The sequence below is a fragment of the Triticum dicoccoides genome, chromosome 3A (assembly GCF_002162155.2).
Source record: "Triticum dicoccoides isolate Atlit2015 ecotype Zavitan chromosome 3A, WEW_v2.0, whole genome shotgun sequence".
NCBI lineage: Eukaryota > Viridiplantae > Streptophyta > Magnoliopsida > Poales > Poaceae > Triticum > Triticum dicoccoides.
This window is the reverse complement of record NC_041384.1, coordinates 503873826-503895488: the sequence shown is the minus strand read 5'-3', so window position 1 is coordinate 503895488 and position 21663 is coordinate 503873826. Positions and strand designations below refer to the sequence as shown.

Below are 21663 nucleotides of genomic sequence, written 5' to 3'. Positions count from 1 at the left end.
GACTGGAGGAGGAAGCACCAAAACATACATCTCCAGCATATGACGCGGCTGATCGGCCACCTCGTGGCCGCGACAGAGAGGCATTTCAGCCAAAAGCCCACCCCGCACCCCGACGTCACTTAAATAAAAATGTCAAGGCATGGGGAAATACGCCAGACCTGCGAGACGTATTGGAGGACAAAGCAAAACACGCAAGATCGATCTACGGATCACGAGGGCACGCCACTACGCGAGATGATAACCGTCACGCCGGATACAATAAAAGTAAGTCCGACCGGGCCGAACACAGCGGACAAGACTCATTTGAGTTGTGTCGCGATATAGCCCAGTACAGAGGCGCCGCACACCCCCTATGCTTCACAGACGAAGTAATGGATCACCAAATCCCAGAGGGTTTCAAACCCGTAAATATAGAATCATACGACGACACGACAGATCCTACTGTATGGATCGAGGACTTCCTCCTGCACATCCACATGGCCCGCGGCGACGATCTACACGCCATCAAATACCTCCCACTCAAACTCAAAGGACCAGCTCGGCATTGGCTCAACAGCCTGCCAGCAGAATTCATTGGCTGTTGGGAAGATCCGGAAGCCGCATTTCTCGACAACTTCCAAGGCACTTATGTGCGACCACCAGATGCCGATGACATGAGCCACATAATTCAGCAGCCAGAGGAATCGGCCAGGCAATTCTGGACACGGTTCCTGACAAAGAAAAATCAAATCGTCAACTGTCCGGATGCAGAGGCCCTAGCAGCTTTTAAGCACAACATCCGCGACGAGTGGCTCGCCCGACACCTTGGCCAGGAAAAGCTGAAATCTATGGTAGCCCTCACGACACTCATGACCCGCTTTTGCGCGGGAGAAGATAGCTGGCTGGCTCGCAGCAATAATATATCAAAGAACCATGGTACTTCGGATACCAAGGATGGCAATGGTAGGTCACGTCGCAACAAACACAAGCGCCGCATGAACAGCGACAATACTGAGGATACGGCAGTCAATGCCGGATTCAAAGGCTCTAAACCTGGTCAGCGGAAAAATCCATTCAAAAGAAGCACTTCGGGCCCGTCCAGTTTGGACCGTATACTCGATCGCTCGTGTCAAATACACGGCACCCCCGACAAGCCAGCCAACCACACCAACAGGGATTGTTGGGTGTTCAAGCAGGCCAGCAAGTTAAACGCCGAAAACAAAGATAAGGGGTTGCATAGCGATGACGAGGAGGAGCCCCAGCCACCGAACACCGGAGGACAGAAGAGGTTCCCCCCACAAGTGCGGACGGTGAACATGATATACGCAACCCACATCCCCAAAAGGGAGCGGAAGCGTGCGCTAAGGGACGTATATGCGTTGGAGCCAGTCGCCCCAAAGTTCAATCCATGGTCCTCCTGTCCAACCACCTTCGATCGCAGGGACCACCCCACTAGTATCCGTCACGGCGGGTTCACCGCACTGGTCCTAGACCCAATTATTGACGGATTTCACCGCACTCGAGTCCTTATGGATGGTGGCAGCAGCCTGAACCTGCTTTATCAGGACACAATGTGCAAAATGGGTATAGCCCCCTCAAGGATCAAACCCACAAAAAAGACCTTCAAAGGCGTCATACCAGGTGTAGAGGCCCATTGCACAGGCTCAGTCACACTGGAAGTGGTCTTCGGATCCTCGGATAACTTCCGAAGCGAGGAGTTAATCTTTGATATAGTCCCGTTCCGTAGTGGCTATCATGCACTGCTCGGGCGAACCACATTTGCGAGATTCAATGCGGTACCGCATTATGCATACCTCAAGCTCAAGATGCCAGGACCTCGGGGGGTCATCACAGTTAATGGAAACATAGAGCGCTCTCTCCGCACGGAGGAGCACACTGCGGCCCTCGCAGCAGAAGCGCAAAGCAACCTCTTAAGGAAATCCACCAGTTCGGCGATTAAAGACCCGGACACCTTCAAGCATGCCCGGAGTAATCGGCAACAAGACCGCCTGGCACGTTCCGAGCTTGCATAGCAATGCGTCCCCCTCCCCAGTCCCAGTCAAACGGCGAAATCTGTGCCACACGTACATAATTACGCATTGAAAATACCATGGGCATAGGTGGGGAGGGGGGCACGACTACGACACGCCCCAAGACGCGGCTCAACCGCACTAGGGGCTTCCCGCTTTGTTATTTTTCTTTCTTTCAGGACTTTAATCTTTGGAAGTCCCGTCCGGCAGTATGATTGCCGAACACACGATACAACAACCAAGGAGGCAGAAAGCTACGTCGTATCAAGGAATTCCCAGGTGGTCTCTGATAACGAGTGAAATACCTGCTTTAAATACCATTCCTCAGCTTGCCCTTGGAGGGGACATGTTAAATAGTCCTACTTTTTGCTTATCGCACTACTTGTATCATTCTTCTTCGACGCGCCTTTTTGAATAAACAATGCATAGCACTAGACTATTATCGCATTCTTCTTTTTATATATATGTTCATTCATGACATTCAGCACCCGTACACTCTGGTACGACCAATACGCCAGGGGCTTAAGCATACCCCATAATACGGCGTGAGAAGTCCGAACACTTTCGACAGTGCGGCACCCCGAACTTATAGAATTATATGCATCAGCTCCGAATCATGTCTTGGGTCAATAGTTGGCTTTGCCCAGCTCCCATGTTTTGGTACCTTACGTTCCGCTATATCGGCTAAGGTAGCACTGGGAGAACTATTGCGATTGTGCCCCGGTTCAGCTGGGCTAAGCACCTCAGTAGAGAAAGCCAAAACTGACTGTCATGATAAGGCGAGAGCTGGTCGCTGTTCGAGAGGTCTCGAGTCCCTAAAGACTTATGCCGCTTAGAGCGAGGAGTCGGCTTTGTCCGACTTAAGGCGTGTATAGCGCCCCGAATTCAGCCTTCCGAATACTAGGGGCTTTGCCAAAATTTAAAATTGTAGAATTCTATGGCTAAGTGAGAGTGATAAAGCATTATAGTCCGGTTGCCTTGTTCGTTGTGCTGAGCACCTCCCTCGAAGGACCCAACAATGGGAAAAAGAGTGCTCAAGTTTATCCCGAACACCCCAGCACTCGTGGCATGGGGGCAGAAGCCGACGACTGGCCATCTCTTAGATTTGATAAACAGCCGCACAGAAGGTAATATTTTAAATTCAAACAAGTGTTGCATAGCGCATATGAACAAGTTTTCATAATACAGGACCACACGAGTAAGTTCATTCAAAAAATACATCCTTCGCACACTCGTCCGCCACAAGACGGGCACCCTCCGGGACACCCTCATAATACATTTTGGGGTGGCGATGCTCCTTGCCCTGCGGCGGCCCCTCCTTCACCGGCTTCTCAACGTCCATCTTGGCCCAGTGCACCTTTGCACGGGCAAAAGCCCGGCGGGCACCTTCGATACAGACGGACCGCTTGATGACTTCCAGCCGTGGGCAGGCATCCACAAGCCGCCTCACCAGGCCGAAGTAGCTGTTGGGAAGGGAGTCACCAGGCCACATCCAGACTATAAAGCCCTTCATGGCCTATTCGGCCGCCTTGTGCAGCTCGACCAGTTGCTTCAGCTGGTCGCTCATAGGCATCGGGTGTTCGGTCCCAGTATACTGAGACCAGAACAACTTCTCCGTCGAGCTTCCCTCCTCGGCCTGGTAATACTTCACGGCATCTGACACGCTGTGGGGCAAATCTGCGAATGCTCCTGGAGAGCACCGGACTCGGGTAAGTAACAAGTAATTTACTTTCACATGCTTGCTTTGCACATTGAATGCCTTACCCGCGCTATCTTCCTCATCGCCTCAATCTCCTGGAGGGCCTTTTGGGCTTCATCCTTGGCATTCTTTGTGCTCTCGAGGGCCGCGACAAGCTCAGACTCTCGCTTCTTCGAGTCAAGCTCCAAAGCCTCGTGCTTCTTCACGAGAGCCTGAAGCTCTTGCTGCACCTCGCCCACCCGTGCCTCTTGCTTTTCCCACTCGCTGCGCTCCTTGGCCGCTTTGTTTTCGGCCTCGGACAACGCTTGCTTCAGGGTAGCCACTTTGGTCGTGGCCCTTGGCACATTCATGATGATCCTGTCATTTTGCAACCACATTTTCTTTTATATATAGACAAGGTATTACTTACCTTTGTTCTCCTCGAGCTGCCTCTTGGCAAGGTCGAGCTCTTTCCCGGACCCCTCGAGGTCCTGCTTCCATGCGGCGACCTCCGCAGTCACTGCGGCAGAGGTCAGCAGTGAAGCCTACATACGCATACAGACATACTTATATTAGACTCCTGCAGATATTATTTGATCCTCTATTCGGCTTTTCTTTGTGAACACCAAACAGAGCATCAGGGGCTACTGTCTATGCGGTAATATTTTCCTATATTTTTACTTACCTCAAAGCCTGTTAGAAGGCTGGCACAGGCTTCAGTCAGTCCACTCTTGGCGGACAGAACCTTCTTGATCACCGCACTCATAATAGTGCAGTGCTCTTTGTCGATCGAAGTGCCGCGAAGCGCTCCCAGCAAATTGTCCGGTGCCTCTGGATGGACAGAGTTCACCGGCACGGGCGGCTTGCCCCTCTTGGAAGAGGGCTGCCTGCTCGATTCCGGAACCACTGGAGGTTCCGGCGCGGTGTTCGGCTGAGGGCCAAACTTGGAGCCGCTGGGAGCCTTGCTCCCTTTGCTCCTGGAGTCCGGAAGGTCGCCTTGAGGCGCCTCTAGGACTGTCTCCCCCCGGCTCAATGCCCCTTGAGACAATACCTCGGCATTGTCCGTAGGGCAAGGGGAGGAGGCGGTTGGAAGTGTATCACTATTCATGTCCGACGAGTCCAAGGAACCGTCTGATGATGATACGTCGATACGGGCTTGGGGCGGACTGCATAATCATATTCGACGTTAGGAGAAGCAGTGCGACAAAAGGTATGCTATGAGTTACTCTGGCATCCGAATACTTACGACTTCGCCAGGGGCTTGGCCCTGAGCAGCCACTCGTCTTCGCCGTCGGCGGCGGTAGTGGAGCAGTCCGGAAGGAGAGTCCTTCCCTTCTTCGACCCTTTGGCCTCCCCGGTTGGGGCGGCCTTCCTTTTCTTGTCTCCCCGGCTGGAGGGGGAGAATCTTCATCTTCCCCCCTCGTTTTCACGGGAGGAGTGTGCCTCGGAGGTATCAGACGATGAGTCCGATACCACCTAGCACCGGGAACTCTTTCAGGGTTCCCTTGGCCTTCTTCTTGGTCTTCTCCGGCACCTCATAAGGAGCCGGAGTCCACATCTTCATTAGGAGAGCGTCCGCGGGGTCTTTGGGTAGAGGGGCCAGACAGTTAATCTGCTCCAATGTCTCCACCTAGTCCTGTCAAGGGCATGGGAGCTCAGACCCCGCACATGGTTAAGCTATGGAAAATAAACACCCTACCAGATGTACAGAACTTACCGGATTCGCAGGGCGCTTCGCGCTTAGCCCGCGGTCCTCAGTAAGGTAAGGAGGGACCTCGGCGCCCTTGAACAACACCCTCCAGACATCTTTATGCATCATGTCGAAGAGCTCCCTTAGAGTCTGGTGCTGGGCCGGGTCGAACTCCCATAAGTTGAAATCCCGTTGTTGACACGGGAGGAACCGGCGGAAGAGTATGACCTGGACTATGTTGACAAGCTTAAGTTTCTTGCTTGTCATGTTCCAGATACACTTCTAGAGTCTGTCTAGCTCCACCGATGAACCCCAGGACAGGCCCTTCTCCTTCTAGGAAGTGAGCCACATGGGGATTCCGGATCTAAACTCGGGGGCCGCCACCCAGTTGGTGTCGCACGGCTCGGTGATGTAGAACCACCCCGATTGCCACCCCTTTATGGTCTCCACGAAGGATCCCTCGAGCCATATAACATTGGGCATTTTGCCCACCATGGCTCCACTGCATTCCGCTTGTTGGCCGCCAACCACCTTCGGCTTGATATTGAAGGTCTTCAGCCATAGGCCGAAGTGGGGCCGGATGCGGAGGAAAGCCTCACACACGACGATGAACACCGAGATGTTGAGGATGAAATTCGGGGCCAGATCATGAAAGTCCAGTCCATAATAGAACATAAGGCCGCAGACGAATGGATGGAGGGGAAATCCCAGTCCACGGACAAAGTGGGAAAGGAAAACCACCCTTTCTGAGGTTCCGGGGTAGGGACGATCTGCCCCACGGCTGGCAGCTGGTGTGCGATATCCGCGGCTAAGTATCTGGCCTCACGTAATTTTTTGATGTGTCCCTCTGTGACGGAGGAGACCATCCACTTGCCTCCCGCTCCGGACATGTTTGAGGAGAGTTGAGGAGAGTTGAGGAGAAGGATGCGGACTTGGGCGCTGGAGCTCGAGTGCGCGAGAATGGACGAGCAAGGAGGAAGAAGGCGTGGGTAGAAAAAAGTGAGACCTTATCCCTTTATAAGGGCGGACGAAACTGTTCGCCCCTACTAACCTGGTAAAACTCGCTTATCCCCCAAGCACCGTAATTGGTGGCACGGTTGGGTTACCCATGTCCGTATTGATGAGAATCCCGTGATAAGGGGAACATGATCTCTGCTTGGACAAGACGTGTCAAGAAAACGCCTCGCGTTATGTGCGGGGCTGGTTAAAGAAAAACGGTTCAAATAATTACCGGGTCGTGGCGTGATGTCATGCTGCCAAAACGTGTCATCAGATTAGATTTGTGGAAATATTATTCTCTCTACGGTGGTATGTGGAACTTATTTTGCAGGGTCGAGCACTATCCTTGTATTCAAACTCTTCTGTGGCGTATTCGGAGGAGGAGCCCGCCTTGCAATGCTGAAGACAACACTGCGCGCCGGACTCATCGTCATTGAAGCCTGGTTCAGGGGCTACTGAGAGAGTCTTGGATTAGGGGGTCTCCGGACAGCCGGACTATATCCTTTGGCCGGACTGTTGGACGATGAAGATACGAGATTGAAGACTTCGTCCCATGTCCAGATGGGACTCTACTTGGCGTGGAAGGCAAGCTAGGCAATACGGATATGGATATCTCCTCCTTTGTAACCGACCTTGTGTAACCCTAGCCTCCTCTGGTGTCTATATAAACCGGAGGATTTTAGTCCATAGGACAACATGCAATTATATCATAGGCTAGCTTTTAGGGTTTAGCCTCTTCGATCTCATGGTAGATCAACTCTTGTACTACTCATATTATCAAGAATAATCAAGCAGGACGTAGGGTTTTACCTCCATCAAGAGGGCCCTAACCGGGGTAGAACATCGTGTCCCCTGCCTCCTATTACCATCCGCCTTAGACGCACAGTTCGGGACCCCCTACCCAAGATCCGCCGGTTTTGACACCGAACCCCCTCCCCAAGCTAACCGGCGAAGGCAGCCGACAACAGAACAACCAGCAGAACAACAAGTGAAAGGCCGACCAGCCGGCTCAACGCTATGACAACCGGCTCATCCCGGCCGTCGAGCAGGCACCCGCGGCCGAGCCGGCTGCCAAACACCGGCAAACCGGCAAGACAGCGTGGCAACCCGCCATGACTTTCGAGGAGATGCTCGACGCTCTCTGTAAGCACCACAGAGGCATGGGGCCATCCACCCACATGCTTCGGCAGTGCGCCATCACCAAGCGCATCATGTGAGGCGACATCCCGCCTCCTCCGGCTCCGGCTCTGGGAGCAGGGCAGCCGCCTCCTCCTTCGACTAGCGGCGCAATGCGAGATGACGTCTACCCCGACTAGAACGTGACCTACGTCGTCTTCACCAGCCTCGACGACGCCAAGCGTAGTGAGCGTCTGCTCCGGCAGGAGGTGAACACCGTCATCCCGGCCAAGCCGAAGTACATGCACTGGTCGGAGCGCCCGGTCAGACCACCCGGCCGTCATGCCGAACCCGGGTGGCTACGCCCTCGTCCTCAACCCTGCCATAGTCACGCCCTAGCGCACGTGCAAGTTCTCCCGGGTCCTCATCGATGGCGGCAGTAGCATCAACATCCTCTACCGCGACACCATGACCAAGCTCGGCCTTGAGGCCAAAGACTTGGAGCCGACCCGGACGATTTTCCATGGCATCATACCGACCTCTCCTGCTCCCCGATCGGCTGGATCCGGCTCGACGTCCCGTTCGGCGACAACAACCACTTCCGACACGAGCCGCTTTGGTTCGAGGTGGTGGACCTGTCTAGCGCGTATCATGCACTGCTGGGCCGACCTGCACTCTCCAAGTTCATGGCGGTCCCCCACTATGCCTATCTGAAGATTAAGCCGCCGGGTCCGAAGGGCCTCATCACCATCACCGGCGACTACCGCAAGTCCCTGGAGTGTGCCCGAGATGGCGCCAAACTGGCCGAGTCACTGGTCATAGCCGAGGAGCGGCGCCAGCTCGACCAGATCGTCGCTCTGGCCAATGAGATGCCTGTCGTGCCGGCCCCGACCAAGGAGCCGACCGACGAGGCCTCGTTCCAGCCCTCCAAGGAGACCAAGAAGGTTAAGCTGAACCCGGAAGACCCCAGCTGCAGCAAGTACATTGTTGTTGGCACCCGCCTCGACAGCAAATAGGAAGGCGAGCTCGTCGACTTCCTCCATGAGAATCGGGATATCTTCGCATGGACCCCAAAGGACATGCTGGGTATTCCGAGGAAGTACGCCGAGCACAAACTCCACATTCGCAAGGACGCCAAGCCTGTCCGCCAACCCCTACGTCGTTTCTTCGAGGAGAAGAGAAGATCCATCGATGAAGAGGTCGCCAAGCTTTTGGCGGCCGGCTTCATCATGGAAGTGTTCCACCCCGAGTGGCTGGCCAACCCAGTCCTCATCCTGAAGAAAAACAACACCTGGCGCATGTGTAGCGATTACACCAGCCTAAACAAGGCCTGCCCCAAGGATCCATTCGCCCTCCCGCGGATCAATCAAGTCATCGACTCCACCACCGGCTATCCTGGATGCTTACTCCGGCTATCACCAGATAAAGCTGGACCCGGCCAACGCCCCGAAGACGTCCTTCATCACGCCCTTCGGGGTGTATTGCTACATCACCATGTCATTCGGCCTGAAGAACGTCGGTGCCACATTCCAATGCTGCATGCAGAAATGCCTGCTGCCGCAACTCGGCCGCAACATCCACGTCTATGTGGATGACATCATGGTGAAGACCAAGCAGCAGCTCACGTCCTGGACGACCTGAAGGAAACCTTTGCTAACCTGGGAGAGTACCGGGTCAAGCTTAACTCGGAGAAATGCATTTGCGACGTCCCGGCTGGAAAGATACTTGAGTTCCTCGTCTCGGAGCGTGACATTGAGGCGAACCAGGAGAAGATCAAGGCCAACAAGCGCATGCGCAAGCCGGCTCGGCTGCACGATGTCCATAAGTTCACCAGCTATTTGGCCTCGGTCAGCCGGTTTCTCAGCCGGCTGGGTAAGAGGGCCTTGCCCCTGTATCACCTGATGAAGAAGACGACGCCGTTCGAATGGAACGACCAGGTGGACGAGGCTTTTCAGGATCTCAAGCATATGCTCTCCACCGCCCCCGTCCTGGCCGCACCAAGCGAGAAGGAGCCGCTGTTTGTCTACATTGCCTCCACCTCGCGGTCGATCAGCACGATGGTGGTGGTCGAGTGTCCAGAGAAGGGAAAGATCCAAGCCGTCCAGCACCCGGTCTACTACTTGAGCGAGGTGCTCTCCGCCTCCAAGTAGAACTACTCGCACTACCAGAAGATGTGTTACGGCGTGTATTTTACCGCCAAGAAGTCACTACTAGGAAAGGCTACTAGCAGCGTGGGTAAAATGGCTACTAGCAGCACGGGTACCCGCGCTACTAGTATCGCCCTACAGCTAATAGTTAGCAGTAGCGTGGGTTAAACTCGTGCAACTACTAACTTTGTTAGTAGTAGCGTGTGCCACCCACGCTACTGCTATTTCATGCCTGCGCTACTACTAATGAAATAGTAGTAGTGTGTCTACAATACCAACGCTACTAGTATCCTAAGTACTAGTAGCGAGCAGTTTTTCCCCATGCTACTACTAACTTATTAGAAATTTAAAAAATAAAATCAATCAATTCAATTCTATCACACAATTGCCGTATCTACTATCACAGTTCCTCATTGTAGAGGCAACTCGTGTATAATTCATATCTTTTACATAAGTAAGAGTGTAAACACAGTGTTGTGTGTGTCAGCTACCTATGTAAGTGGTTCTTGCCATGCAAATTCAAAACTTTACCACTACTTCTAGACGTCAGAGACTAAGACACGTTGTTATGGTCCGATCCAAAAATTGGCTCACTCGTCAATGTGTGGCGCCTTCCCGACCTGATCTCACGGCCTGCATCTGCGATGAAACATAGCGGGCAGCCTCAACGAGCCACACTGGACCGATGGCAGCCGCCGCCTTGAGTTGTGACGCCGTCATGTCCCTCGCCCTAGCCTTCAGCTCAAGAAGGCCCCGGTCGATGTCGGCCTCATGCCACGCCACCAGTGGATGGAGGAAGCCATCGTACACGTGCCCCGCACCCTAAAATCTGAATACCATTAAGATTCAGATTCAGAATTGGCCACATACCGAATCAAGTCTATCTAAAATGTTGATCATCTCTCAGGCTCGGGGTGTCTGATCGACTGCTTACTCGTGTGCTGGGGTGCCAGAGATAGATGACGACCAACATCTTCGCATCTCCATACATCGGCAGCCACGACACCGTCCAGTCCACAAACCTCTCGACGACTGTTGGCATCACCACTAGAACCCTGCAGCATTACCAATAGAGGTTCAGAAACTTCAGATTCTTCAGAAGAATGACACAGAAAAAAAATCCGGTGCATATCAATGAAAAAGACAAGGAGCATACTAACCCCTTCAGGTAGTGAAAATATAATGTAGAGAAAGAAAAAGGGAACATGGCTCAGCATTTGCATTGATAGGGACATATATACAATTGGGGATCCACTAGGTAAATAAATAATTCTCATAAATCAACAGCATTGTCTGCATTTAACATACTTTAAATAGTGCCCCACATCCTTGGGGGAAACCCAAACATTACTACCTTCTTCGGGGCTCGAGCATGAACTGATGTGCTCTGCTTCTTGTACATATGGCTGTGCTGCACTGGTGTTTATGCAAGGGGGTCAGTGTTAAAATAACAGTGAATTTACTATGAGAGGGGATGGAATGCCTGAATTCAGAATGCTAACCTGATTGACCACCTGTTGCCGCACAAATCTATGGTGTTCAGGAGTTCGGTAAAATTGACTAGACAATGCCCAAAACTGCTTAAAAAAGATCTAGAAAGAGATAAGTACTAGTAGAGCAGGTTTGTACTAATGATGCTAAATATGCTATTCTCAAAAAGTAAACACAAAACTGAATCCGGTAGGTAGACCTGACAATTGTCGTCTCCGTTAACCTTGAGCTCAACCAGGCCATACAACACCAACTTGTCGAGAAGTCTTTGGTGATCTGAAAAGGCCGCATTTAACATATTATCTTAACCGGAAATAGGGCAAATCCAAGAATACCATAAAGAGCAAATAGTTTGCACGTGGATCATCACATTTCAAGTAGAAGTGCTACAGGTGAAATCAACTGCTCAGATTAGATATACAAGCACACTGCCTATGTGCCCTTGAACTCTCCAATACAAGATCATCAATCCATGCTAAACTACAACACGCTTGGGATCATGTACACAACAGTCACACCAAGTGTAGATGCATGACCCAGAACAAGTAGTAGCCATAAATAAACATAGTGAAGCAAACAAATTAACATCAATTCAATCCACCCACTCGGATCACAAACCATATTTGAGCAGTTTTAGAATTCACACTACTGCAGGATGCTGTTAATGCGACACTACGATCAGAGACCCTTCGAGAAACTGTGTGCGATGCCATAATCGCAAATGGTGCTGTATGAAAACCATAAAAAATATGTAAAATGTTTGCGATGATGGATGCATCAAACACAGTTCAGGTTTTAGTTGCATGTGCGATGAAGGACATATGGTTCAGTTTAGTGAACTATTTGCGATGAGGAGGAACAAAAGAAATGGGCAGCCAGATGGAGACGTGTGCGATACACATCATACGGTTCACTCGGATGAACTGTTTGTGATTAGGCAACACAAAAGAAACGGTCAGCCAGATCAAAGGTGTGTGCGATATACGGCATGCGGTTCACTCGGATGAACTGTTTGAGTTGAGACATGAGAACATAAATGGTTCAACTTAACAAGATGTGTGTGATACGCGGCAAACAGGTCTGTAATCAGAAATGTGTCTCAAGACTGATAAGAACACATATGGTTGTTGCTAATAAGACGTGTGTGTTGTGAGCAAACGATTGCTGGTATACAATTGTGAGTGATTGATGAAAACATCACCGACGGATTCCATTGTTTAGTCCGTGTGCGATGTGATTTTCTTTGTCCGCACACCATCTATGCTCTGCCTACAGAGCTTCAACATATATACTTAAAAAGTCAGCATTGCATAACCAAATTAAGCATACAATTACACAAGTGACTACACACATAACATTTGCACACACCAAAGTAAGCAATTACATGCATACTAAAGTAGGAGAAACAAGGATCTAATTATCTACTTATTGTTGCGACGACGCTTGCCATTGCTCTGCTTCCGGCTGGATCCTTGCCTGTTTTGGGGAAGGAGGGACTTCCTCATGTCAATGATCCGCCAGTACATGTCGTAGCTCGTGTACGCCTCCTTGGCCGCGTACACGACATGAGTTTTGTCGAGTTTCTCCATCTAGGCCGAGTGCCAGGCACGCTTGTCCTTGTTGCACGAATCCTTCATGTCTCTGTAGTAGGGGTCGATGATGGCCTCGGCGAGGTGAACCAGTGAGTCATTCTCATGCTCCTTGCTGCCCCTGATCTTGTATTGGCCCTGGATGTCGAAAAGATTCTGGCAGGCGATGCCCGAATTCTTGAGCACCTTTATGTCGTTGGTGATGTCCATCGTAGCGAACATGTAGTGTGGGTTGTTGACAAACCTGGCGAAACGCTCGCAAGGCCTTGTGGCCAGGCAGTAGTGGTAGATGAGGACGTGGTGGCGCACGCACATCTAGGCAATGACGACCTTGGGATGAGACCTGACATGAGCGCGGGTGTACTCGAGGTCGAACCCGACCACCTTGTACTTCTCCTCGGCAAGCAACAGCTCCATGATGTGGATGGAGTGCTCCGCCCAGACCGGGTCGTTGGTGTACACCACTGAGAGGTCCATGAACCTTCTGTGGGTGTCTACCATGTCACGCATGGTGAACTGCTGCTTGTCGTCGGCAGCCGCTCGGAGAGCCATTGGAGCCGCGCAGGATACCCTCTAAGAATTTCTCATGGTGGCTGTGCTTCTTGCAATGATGGAAAGCGATCGAAAGGTTGAAGAGACACAAGGGTAGGTTAAATGGCCGCTGTAATAAATGGGGGCTGGACGGCCTGTAATCGTCACGTCTTGTCACGGTGTTCATAGCGGAGGATTCCAGAATCCAGTGCACGCTTGACAACACCGCACCCCAGGCGTGGGCTCAAAGAGCCTATTCCCGCGCTACCGTGCTGTTTACCGTGCAAGCTTCCCGCCCAGCTAGTTTGGTGATGCGTCAGCTAGAAGAGGGACAAATCGTGGGTGTTTATTATCAAAAGGCTTTGTAAAAACAAAGTGTGTGGAATGACTTCAGTCATAAGTTTACCCTTGGGTGATGAGGTCAAAGTTACACAGAAGGGTGATGATGGACACTCGAGTGCGATAATTAATTCTGCGCTCTACACTGCACACGGTGGAAGAAACCAACTGTGTGCAATATTGTCGAAGATCGCAGTCGAGTTAGCTATACAAATCATGTGCTGTGAGATCGACAAGGTAAACTGATTCGAGAATGGTTAATAAAATCTAAGACCATTGCATATTAAGGTCAAAATAGTGCTAGCAATATACGAGTCTCATACAATGCCATTTCAACGATTGTACCACAAAAGCTCGAAATGTTACAAGGTTCAAATTCCAGAGTTATATGGCTCAAATTCGAAGATTACAAGGTTCAAACTGATATTAGAAATGAAATTCAGCTCATCAGTTGCAAATGCTCGCGCTGATGCGCTGAATATGGATACTAGAGAGGTTCAGACTAATATCACCGCTTCTAAGTCTGGCTTCGAAACCTCACAATTTTTGCAAAGGGGCCAGCCACTGAGAAGTCATGTATGGGGTTGACCCGATGACTTCCGATTACTCTGTCATCTGAAGTTCCAAAATGAAATTCAGCATTTTTGGAGCCTACTCCATTCTGGCGCAGGCGCCGGTGCTGATCAACAAACCATTCATTTTTGCGAAATAAATGTAGGGCAAACCTCATTTCCTTCAGCACCCTTTCTCTGAGAACAAAGAACTTGGCGAATATAATCTCCGGTATGGTCCCTCGGTGGGAGTTCAAAGTAATTTCTGAGAGATGCAGATCTAGGCATTCAACGTGATTGTTATATTGTATCACATTATCAACCACTGGGCCTAATCTTATCTACAAAAGAAGAAAATGTGTTAGTGCCTACATGCCGTTTTGAACATTACTACAGGCCTAGTTATTTGGTTTGCAGGATTTGTAAAATGCACTAACATGCCATCTTCGATCTGACATGATTAACATGGGCATTTGATTACATTCTAGAAAAATGTAGCCTTCTTCACAAGAGGTTGGAGTGGATGAAAAGTTCCCTAAGAAAACTAGTACAGATGAATCCAAAGGAGAAATTCTTATTGATTGTAACCATATGGATCAAGCAACAAATATGGGGGGGCATGTATGTACTGAAATCCTCCAAAAGAACCTTCAGAACTCGTAGTACATTGTCATTGTAAACTTGGAAAAAGGTGTCACAAATTGAACTCCCTTATGGTTAACATTTAACAGGAAAGGAACATCACCTCGATATATAGCTTCTCCAGGCACGGAAAGCATCTCAGGAAACTGACAACTTACTCCAGGTCGGGCCCGATAGATTCTAGTGCCAAGACCTTCACTGTGCATAGTTTCGGGGTCAAGCTTGTCGGAATCATTTTCTGAATGGCAGACGAACAAACATCTTCAAATTAGAAATAATGTTAATTTGTAGAAGGAGAGGTAGAAGGCGGCTGTTCTACCTGAACGGGTGTGGATCCAATAACAAGTTCGGAGTATTTGTCAGACAAGTAGCCCACCATTGTCAATTTCGGCACATAAATGACATTGATTCTTGTTGGACCTTCTTGATCAACTACAAGTAATCTCTCAAGTGCAGGTGTGTCCTGGATGACCATACCGTGGTCCACCTTTTGTGATGTCTTCCTGCCGCACCAGCAACACACATAAATAGTCCGGAGAGTCATGGAGGTGATGTGGAAGGTACTCAACCCATTGATCACCTGAAGATGAAGGTACTCGAGTGCAGTACAGCCACGAAGCAGGCGCTCCATGTCACCCTTTGAGAGGTAGACAACGACGAGCTCGAGGTGCTTCAGTCATGGTAGAATAAGAGCGGGCGCGTCATTAAGGGGCGGGAAATGGCAGTTCCTGAACTTGGCGACATGCAGCGTGGGCGCAAGGCTGAGTGCGGATGTTGGCAGTGACCGCATATGCCCATCATCAAATGTGAGCTCCTCGAGCTAATCTAGGGCAAGGGATCCGAACCAGTCGTCAATCTTGGCTCGGTCCTTGCCGTTGGAACGGAACTTTCCCATTCTAAGGCCTTTGGTTGGGCCAAGGTGACTACCGAGGATCTTGGAGAACGCATCCAAGATTTTGCGATAGCCATGGCAGAGCTCGTGGGTGTCGATGAGGTCGAGAGGGCTGGAGTTCCATAGGGGGCACCACCGCCGGGAAAGGAGGGTTGTCCGCGCCCCATATTTGATTGGGAGGAGGGAGATGATGACTCTCAACATATCATCGGGGAGGCTGCTAATTAAGTCTAGGCCTGCTGGAGTCGCTTGCGGTTCTAGCTCGCCCACCTTCGCTTGTTGGCAGCCCCGTTCTCCACCGCCGGAGTCTCCTTGTCAGCGACGCTTTCTGATAGAAATGGGAGTATAGGGAATATTTAGTTAAAACAGGGCAATAGAAAAGTGTATTGGTAACTAGAAGTTATTAGGTAGGAATATAGTAAGATAAGGGAATAGCAATTGGTTGCTTAAATACTACACAATTCATTTGACATTGCTGGGTAAGTCAACATATGTAGATAGTTGAAAAGAAAACTTACTTCAAACAAAGTCTGGACGGATGATTTTGTCGGGGAAGTTAGTATATATCTCATGACTAGGCCCTTCTATGTGCTATGCAATTTTAGTGCCAGCGACCAGTACATAAAATTTTGCAATTTCATTCCAAAAGCTAGTGCCAAAATAGGAGTCACCATGTTCATCAAGTCTTACAGTAGCAACGATTGTAAATCCATGGTTTGTGCGCAGTATGACATTCGTGGAGCCTTGATGTATGTAAAGGGAAAATTGTGCACTACATAATCTGTTGCATAGTGAGGGATGTCCTGCAGAAAATGGTAGGGTTGTTAAAGAAAATATGGTAACATGCAAATATGGGCCCAAATTGAAAGAACTATACAACAGTTGAAATCAAAGGACAAAAGTCTATAATTAAACAGATAGGGTAAACATGATGTCATGGAAATATGAGAGTAATCGAAAGAACAATACATCATTAATTTGCCTAATATAGAAAGAAGAGGGGAAAAAAATTCCCTTTGACATATATGGTGCATGTGGCACCTTTTATCCAAATGTAGCAATATTTAGAATATGTTCAGGAAAGTAGGCCATGCCAACCGATTTAGGGTGAGATTGAACATACCGCGTGCGTCCTCAAGTTATCTGGTATGATGAGATGAAATCTCTGGCGGCGGTCGCCAAGTCTTGAAGTATCGGCACACTGTACATTCTATGAATGAAAGAAAACCCTCAAATCAGCTCGAATAAAAATGAATTCACGGCAATTTCCACCAGGTGATTAAAGGAGGCAGATGAACTGGGATAAGAGATGAGATAATATATCATTAAATTAGTTACCTTGTCGTCCATAAGAAAGAACCCTCGGTACGCCAGATTCCCCAACCGTGCGGAGCTAGGTCGACCGTGAGCAGCGTCGAGAAAGTAGATGGTGATAGGCGGCGACAAGCGGAAGTGGTGAAATGCGGTGGGCTTTGTCGGCAGCCTGGCGGTGGTGGCAGGCGTCGAGCTAAGTGTTTACCACCGGGATAGGCGGTGCCATGGCATAGACGCAGAGGAGCTTGTGTAGGTGTGAATGGGGAACGTACCAGAGGGGCCGAGGTGGGTGGCGGGCGGGGTGAGGGTTTTTGTGACGTGGGGTTGGTGAGAGTTTTCTTTTTTCTTTTTTGAATTGGGCGGTGAGGGTTTTCTGTCCCACAAAGAATTTTGGGGGCGACGGTTTGCTAGAGCGAACCGTGTGTGATTGACGTAGCAGGAAAAATGAAAGTCATTGCACACGGTTCCAATTTTGGGAACCGTGTGTGATTGACGTACTACTTCCGTCCTGGTTTATTGGTCCCCCATTGTAATTTTTACCAAAATTTGGCGAAATAATTAACATACTCAGACATAGATAATAAGCGTACACGTAGATAAGCATAGTTCAACCATAAGTAGTATATAGTTCAAGAATATTAAGCATACTCAAGCATACATATATAGTTCCATCCATCCCACATCTCATCTCACAGGCCGACACGATCCTGAAGCTTCTCTAGGTACTCGGCGTATGCGCCGTGCGCCACCTTGCGAGAATACTTCTGCTTGAAGGAGCCAACGTCCCATCCTCTTGCATGCGCCAGAACACTTAGATACGCATCATGAAGCTTCTGGTTGCAAAATGGGCATCCAGCCGCTGTTCCAGGTCCTAATACGCCTGTTATGCATTACTGCATAAAGCTCCCTCAGGATTTGCCTGTTGTACCTCCTCTAGACATCTTCATCCTCGCTGTCCACATCGTCAGACAACACGTATACAAATAGTAAAACAAATTTGGCATCAAATCACTGATTACATGCCGTGAAGTAGGATTATGAATTTATGGCTATTTATTTATACATATCCAGAGATTATGGTTCGATTTTTAAGCACAGTCGTCCATGTACAGACCAATCTTGAAGAAAATAATGGCACAAACATAGGTAGGCCATTCAAAATCAATTGTCAAGTTCTGTCTAGGAATTATTGGCACAAACACTAACCCTAGTCAGATTACTAGCAGAAATCATTTGCACAAATGAAACAACTAATCACTTATCACCTGTACCATTCAAATAATCAATACACTACACGGATCTAATGAAACTTACTTAGATTTCATGGATTAGGAGAACATAACCACAAGATTTCTATTCCAAAAAGGGGAGGCAGGAGTAACCAGAGAAACCATATGATCTATTTGACACATAATGGGTATAGATGACTAACCAGCTGTCCGTCATTGTCGGAGTCATCGCCGGAGTGGTTGTCGGAGTCGTCGCCGGAGTGGTCGTCGGAGTCAGTGTGGAACTCCCCTCCGGCTATGGAAGCTCGACGCCGTCGACGACGTCAGGGTGCAGCGTTAACTCGCCGGCGGTGATGCAACCTCTATCTCCATCTCCATGTTGTGCTCCGGTGCTTTAGCAGCCCTGGCGTCGCCACTCCCTCCGATGGGGCGCTTCGGCGACATCCTCATACACTGATGACTTTGAGGACCGAGAGCGGCGTCGAGGTTGCAAGCAGAGAGAGAGAGAGGATTGTGTGTGCGTAGCGAGGATGGGGGGTGCGGCCGCTCAGGCGCACCATTAATAGGGAGTTGTGGGAGAGATGCGGGCGACGGTCAAACCGATGGCTCGCCTCCCGGTGAGCCTGCACACCGGACTGCTGGCATGCCTACCAAAGTTTCACAAAGCTACTCGCACGACTCCTGATGACACTGCGCAGCGAGCACGCCTCCATCAATTCACACACCTGCACGCACGCCTCCCCGCCTGCCTGCGCGGCGGACTGCTCGCATGCGTCCCGTCAACTCACGCCTGCTCGCACGCCACACGGGTCGCGTGGCGACACATATATTGTTTTTCTATTTGGATGATTAATGCTGCCGCTTTATTGCTTAACCGAAGCATGGCATGTATCCATTGTTGGTCTAACGCTCATGGTTCGAATAAATAATCCGTTTGGGATATTGGTTCCCAATTATTAATAATCTCTTGTCTGTAATTAGATAAAGATTACATCAAAACTGGTCTCAAATTTGACAATAAAAAGTACAATGCCACTTTGTATTGGTGTCCATATGACAACACGATAAGTTTCATGAACTTCAAATAAGTTTTGGATGTACTAGAATTTAAAAATCAAGATTCTCAATGTTTGAAATTTGTTGCACGGGGAGTGAACATGCACCCAGTGAGACACATGTGTTTTTGCAATCCATTTAGGTGCACTGTCACATTATACCCATAGAAAATCAATCAATCAATGTACTAAAACGTCTTAATGATCTCTTCGAATTTTTTGAAATCAAAACATCCCTCCTTTGGTAACATGTATGTTCAACGCAGGTGTTATGACCGGTTTAGCTCATAACCGTAGGAGGCCCACTAGGCCGTAGTTAGGGGCTTGGCCCACAAGTTATCTTAGGTTAATTATTATGCAAGTTATCTAGGTTATAAATATAGTATGTAAGACTCTATTCGGAATTAAGCAATAAAGATATTTCTTATCCCTATTGCCCGGCTCCCAGAGGAGCCGGAACCCTAGCTACGCCAGCCCTAGCCACCACCGCCCTTCTCCTTCCTCGCGACGGCGCCAGCTCACCGGCGCACGCGCCCCCGCCCCCAACCTCCGCTGTTCTACCCTTATAACCTAAGGAGTAGAGCCGGTAGGAACCCAAGTCCTACCAATTTGGTAATCAGAGACCAAGTTCCGATCAAGTCGCTGCCACCACCACCGCCGACGCTTTCCAGTGGCTCCACCGCGCCGATGCTGCCGGCTCCATCCCTCACTGGGCCGATGCTACTGGCGCCGTCCCTCACCGCGCTAACGACGTCCGCCGCCAGATCAACCGCGATGGCGGGCCCCGTCTCCACCGCGACCCCGGCTGCGCCGTCCTCCACAATCCCTCCTGCGCCACCTCCGTCAGCCATCTTGACACCGGAGCAGGTCACGGCCACCCCGCGGGACCTTGTCACCGCCGTCCAGAGCCTCCACCTGCAGCAGCAGAAGTACGCGGCCGGGCCTACATGCCCCTGCCGACGGCGCCCGTTGTCGCCTACGGCCACCCGCCGTGGCCGCCCCAGGGCGTCTCTCCATACAGCGCGCCCCTCTGGCCCTTGGCGGCGCCGCCGTCCTCGGGCCCCTGGCCACTACAGCAGATGCCACAGGCGGCGACCACCGGACCGCTATAGCTGTTCTCCGCGCCGACCTGCACCGGGCAGCCCCTGCTGCCGTTTCCAGCGGGACACCCCGGCGGGACTACGCCGGTCGCGGGCCCTCTGTGGTACTTGCAACCACCCCTTTCCGCGGCCACCGACGCCCCTGGCCACCTCCCCCCACCAATGATACAACCACCGGCACCGCCCCTGCCTAGCTCAGGGGCACCCTCGCTGACCGGCCTCCCGATGCATCAGGTCTGGTTCCTGCCCTCTCCCTCACCACTTCCAGCGTGGGCGGCTGGGGCTTCGCCGTCGCCAGTCTACACCATGGCCCCTGAGCAGCTGACTCCGTTTCCGCAGTTCGGGGGGCCATCGGGTTCCACCGGTCCCTATCCAGAGTACTCCGACCAGGCGCCACCCGCCTCGCTGCTCCGCACCTTCGAGCCAGCTCGACACAGCGTTGCCGCCCATGCACCGCTACGGTTCGCCAAGATCGATGTCGGTGTCAAAACCGGCGGATCTCGGGTAGGGGGTCCCGAACTGTGCGTCTAAGGCGGATGGTAACAGGAGGCAGGGAACACAATGTTTTACCCAGGTCCGAGCCCTCTTGATGGAGGTAAAACCCTATGTCCTGCTTGATTAATATTGATGATATGGGTAGTACAAGAGTAGATCTACCACGATATCGGAGAGGCTAAACCCTAGAAGCTAGCCTATGGTATGATTGTATGTCGTTCTACGGACTAAAACCCTCCGGTTTATATAGACATCGGAGGGGCTAGGGTTGCACAAGGTCGGTTACAAAGGAGGAAATATACATATCCGTATTGCCTAGCTTGCCTTCCACGCCAAGTAGAGTCCCATCCGGACACGAGATGAAGTCTTCAATCCTGTATATTCATAGTCTAACAGTCCGGCCAATGGATATAGTACGGCTGTCCGGAGACCCCCTAATCCAGGACTCCCTCAGTAGCCCCTGAACCAGGCTTCAATGACGATGAGTCCAGCACGCAGTGTTGTCTTCGGCATTGCAAGGCGGGTTCTTCTCCAATTTCCAAGTGTTTGTAAACAGTATCCGGCCCCATAAATGTTGATCCTCTTGGCTTCTGCGCCCAATAAGGGCAATTTCTCGATCGAATATGAGGCACCAGGGCATTTTTACATTCACCCCCTAGCTAGATAAATAAATTGTCTATTAAAGAGATTGGGATTCTTAGATCCGATCCACACCATCCTCCCCTCAGCGAGAATTCATCAGAGCACGTTTCGGAAAGATCCATTCTAGCATGGCCAACCTCCGCAGCTCCTCCTC

At 50.6% G+C, this 21663-nt stretch overlaps 1 protein-coding gene across 1 annotated transcript; it reads right to left on the bottom strand.

The window, feature by feature from the left end:
• Positions 1-10019: 10019 nt before the first annotated feature.
• Positions 10020-20123, bottom strand: LOC119272480 (receptor expression-enhancing protein 4-like). Its single transcript, XM_037553961.1, has 4 exons — positions 19897-20123; positions 10948-11055; positions 10574-10694; positions 10020-10461 (listed from the first exon to the last, which is right to left on the bottom strand). The coding sequence occupies exons 1-4, from the start codon at positions 20121-20123 to the stop codon at positions 10237-10239; spliced, it is 681 nt and encodes a 226-aa protein (XP_037409858.1). The 3' UTR covers positions 10020-10236.
• Positions 20124-21663: the final 1540 nt, after the last annotated feature.

What these genes read in the sequence shown, in the direction of transcription:
- LOC119272480 (XM_037553961.1), bottom strand. Translation starts at nt 20,123, where the DNA reads ATGGCTGACGGAGGTGGCGCAGGAGGGATTGTGGAGGACGGCGCAGCC. An exon ending in AGCGACTTGATCGGAACTTG is followed by an intron (nt 11,056 to 19,896) that starts GTCTCTGATTAC and finishes CATAAACACCAG; the next exon opens with TGCAGCACAGCCATATGTAC. An exon ending in TCTGGCACCCCAGCACACGA is followed by an intron (nt 10,462 to 10,573) that starts GTAAGCAGTCGA and finishes TTCAGATTTTAG; the next exon opens with GGTGCGGGGCACGTGTACGA.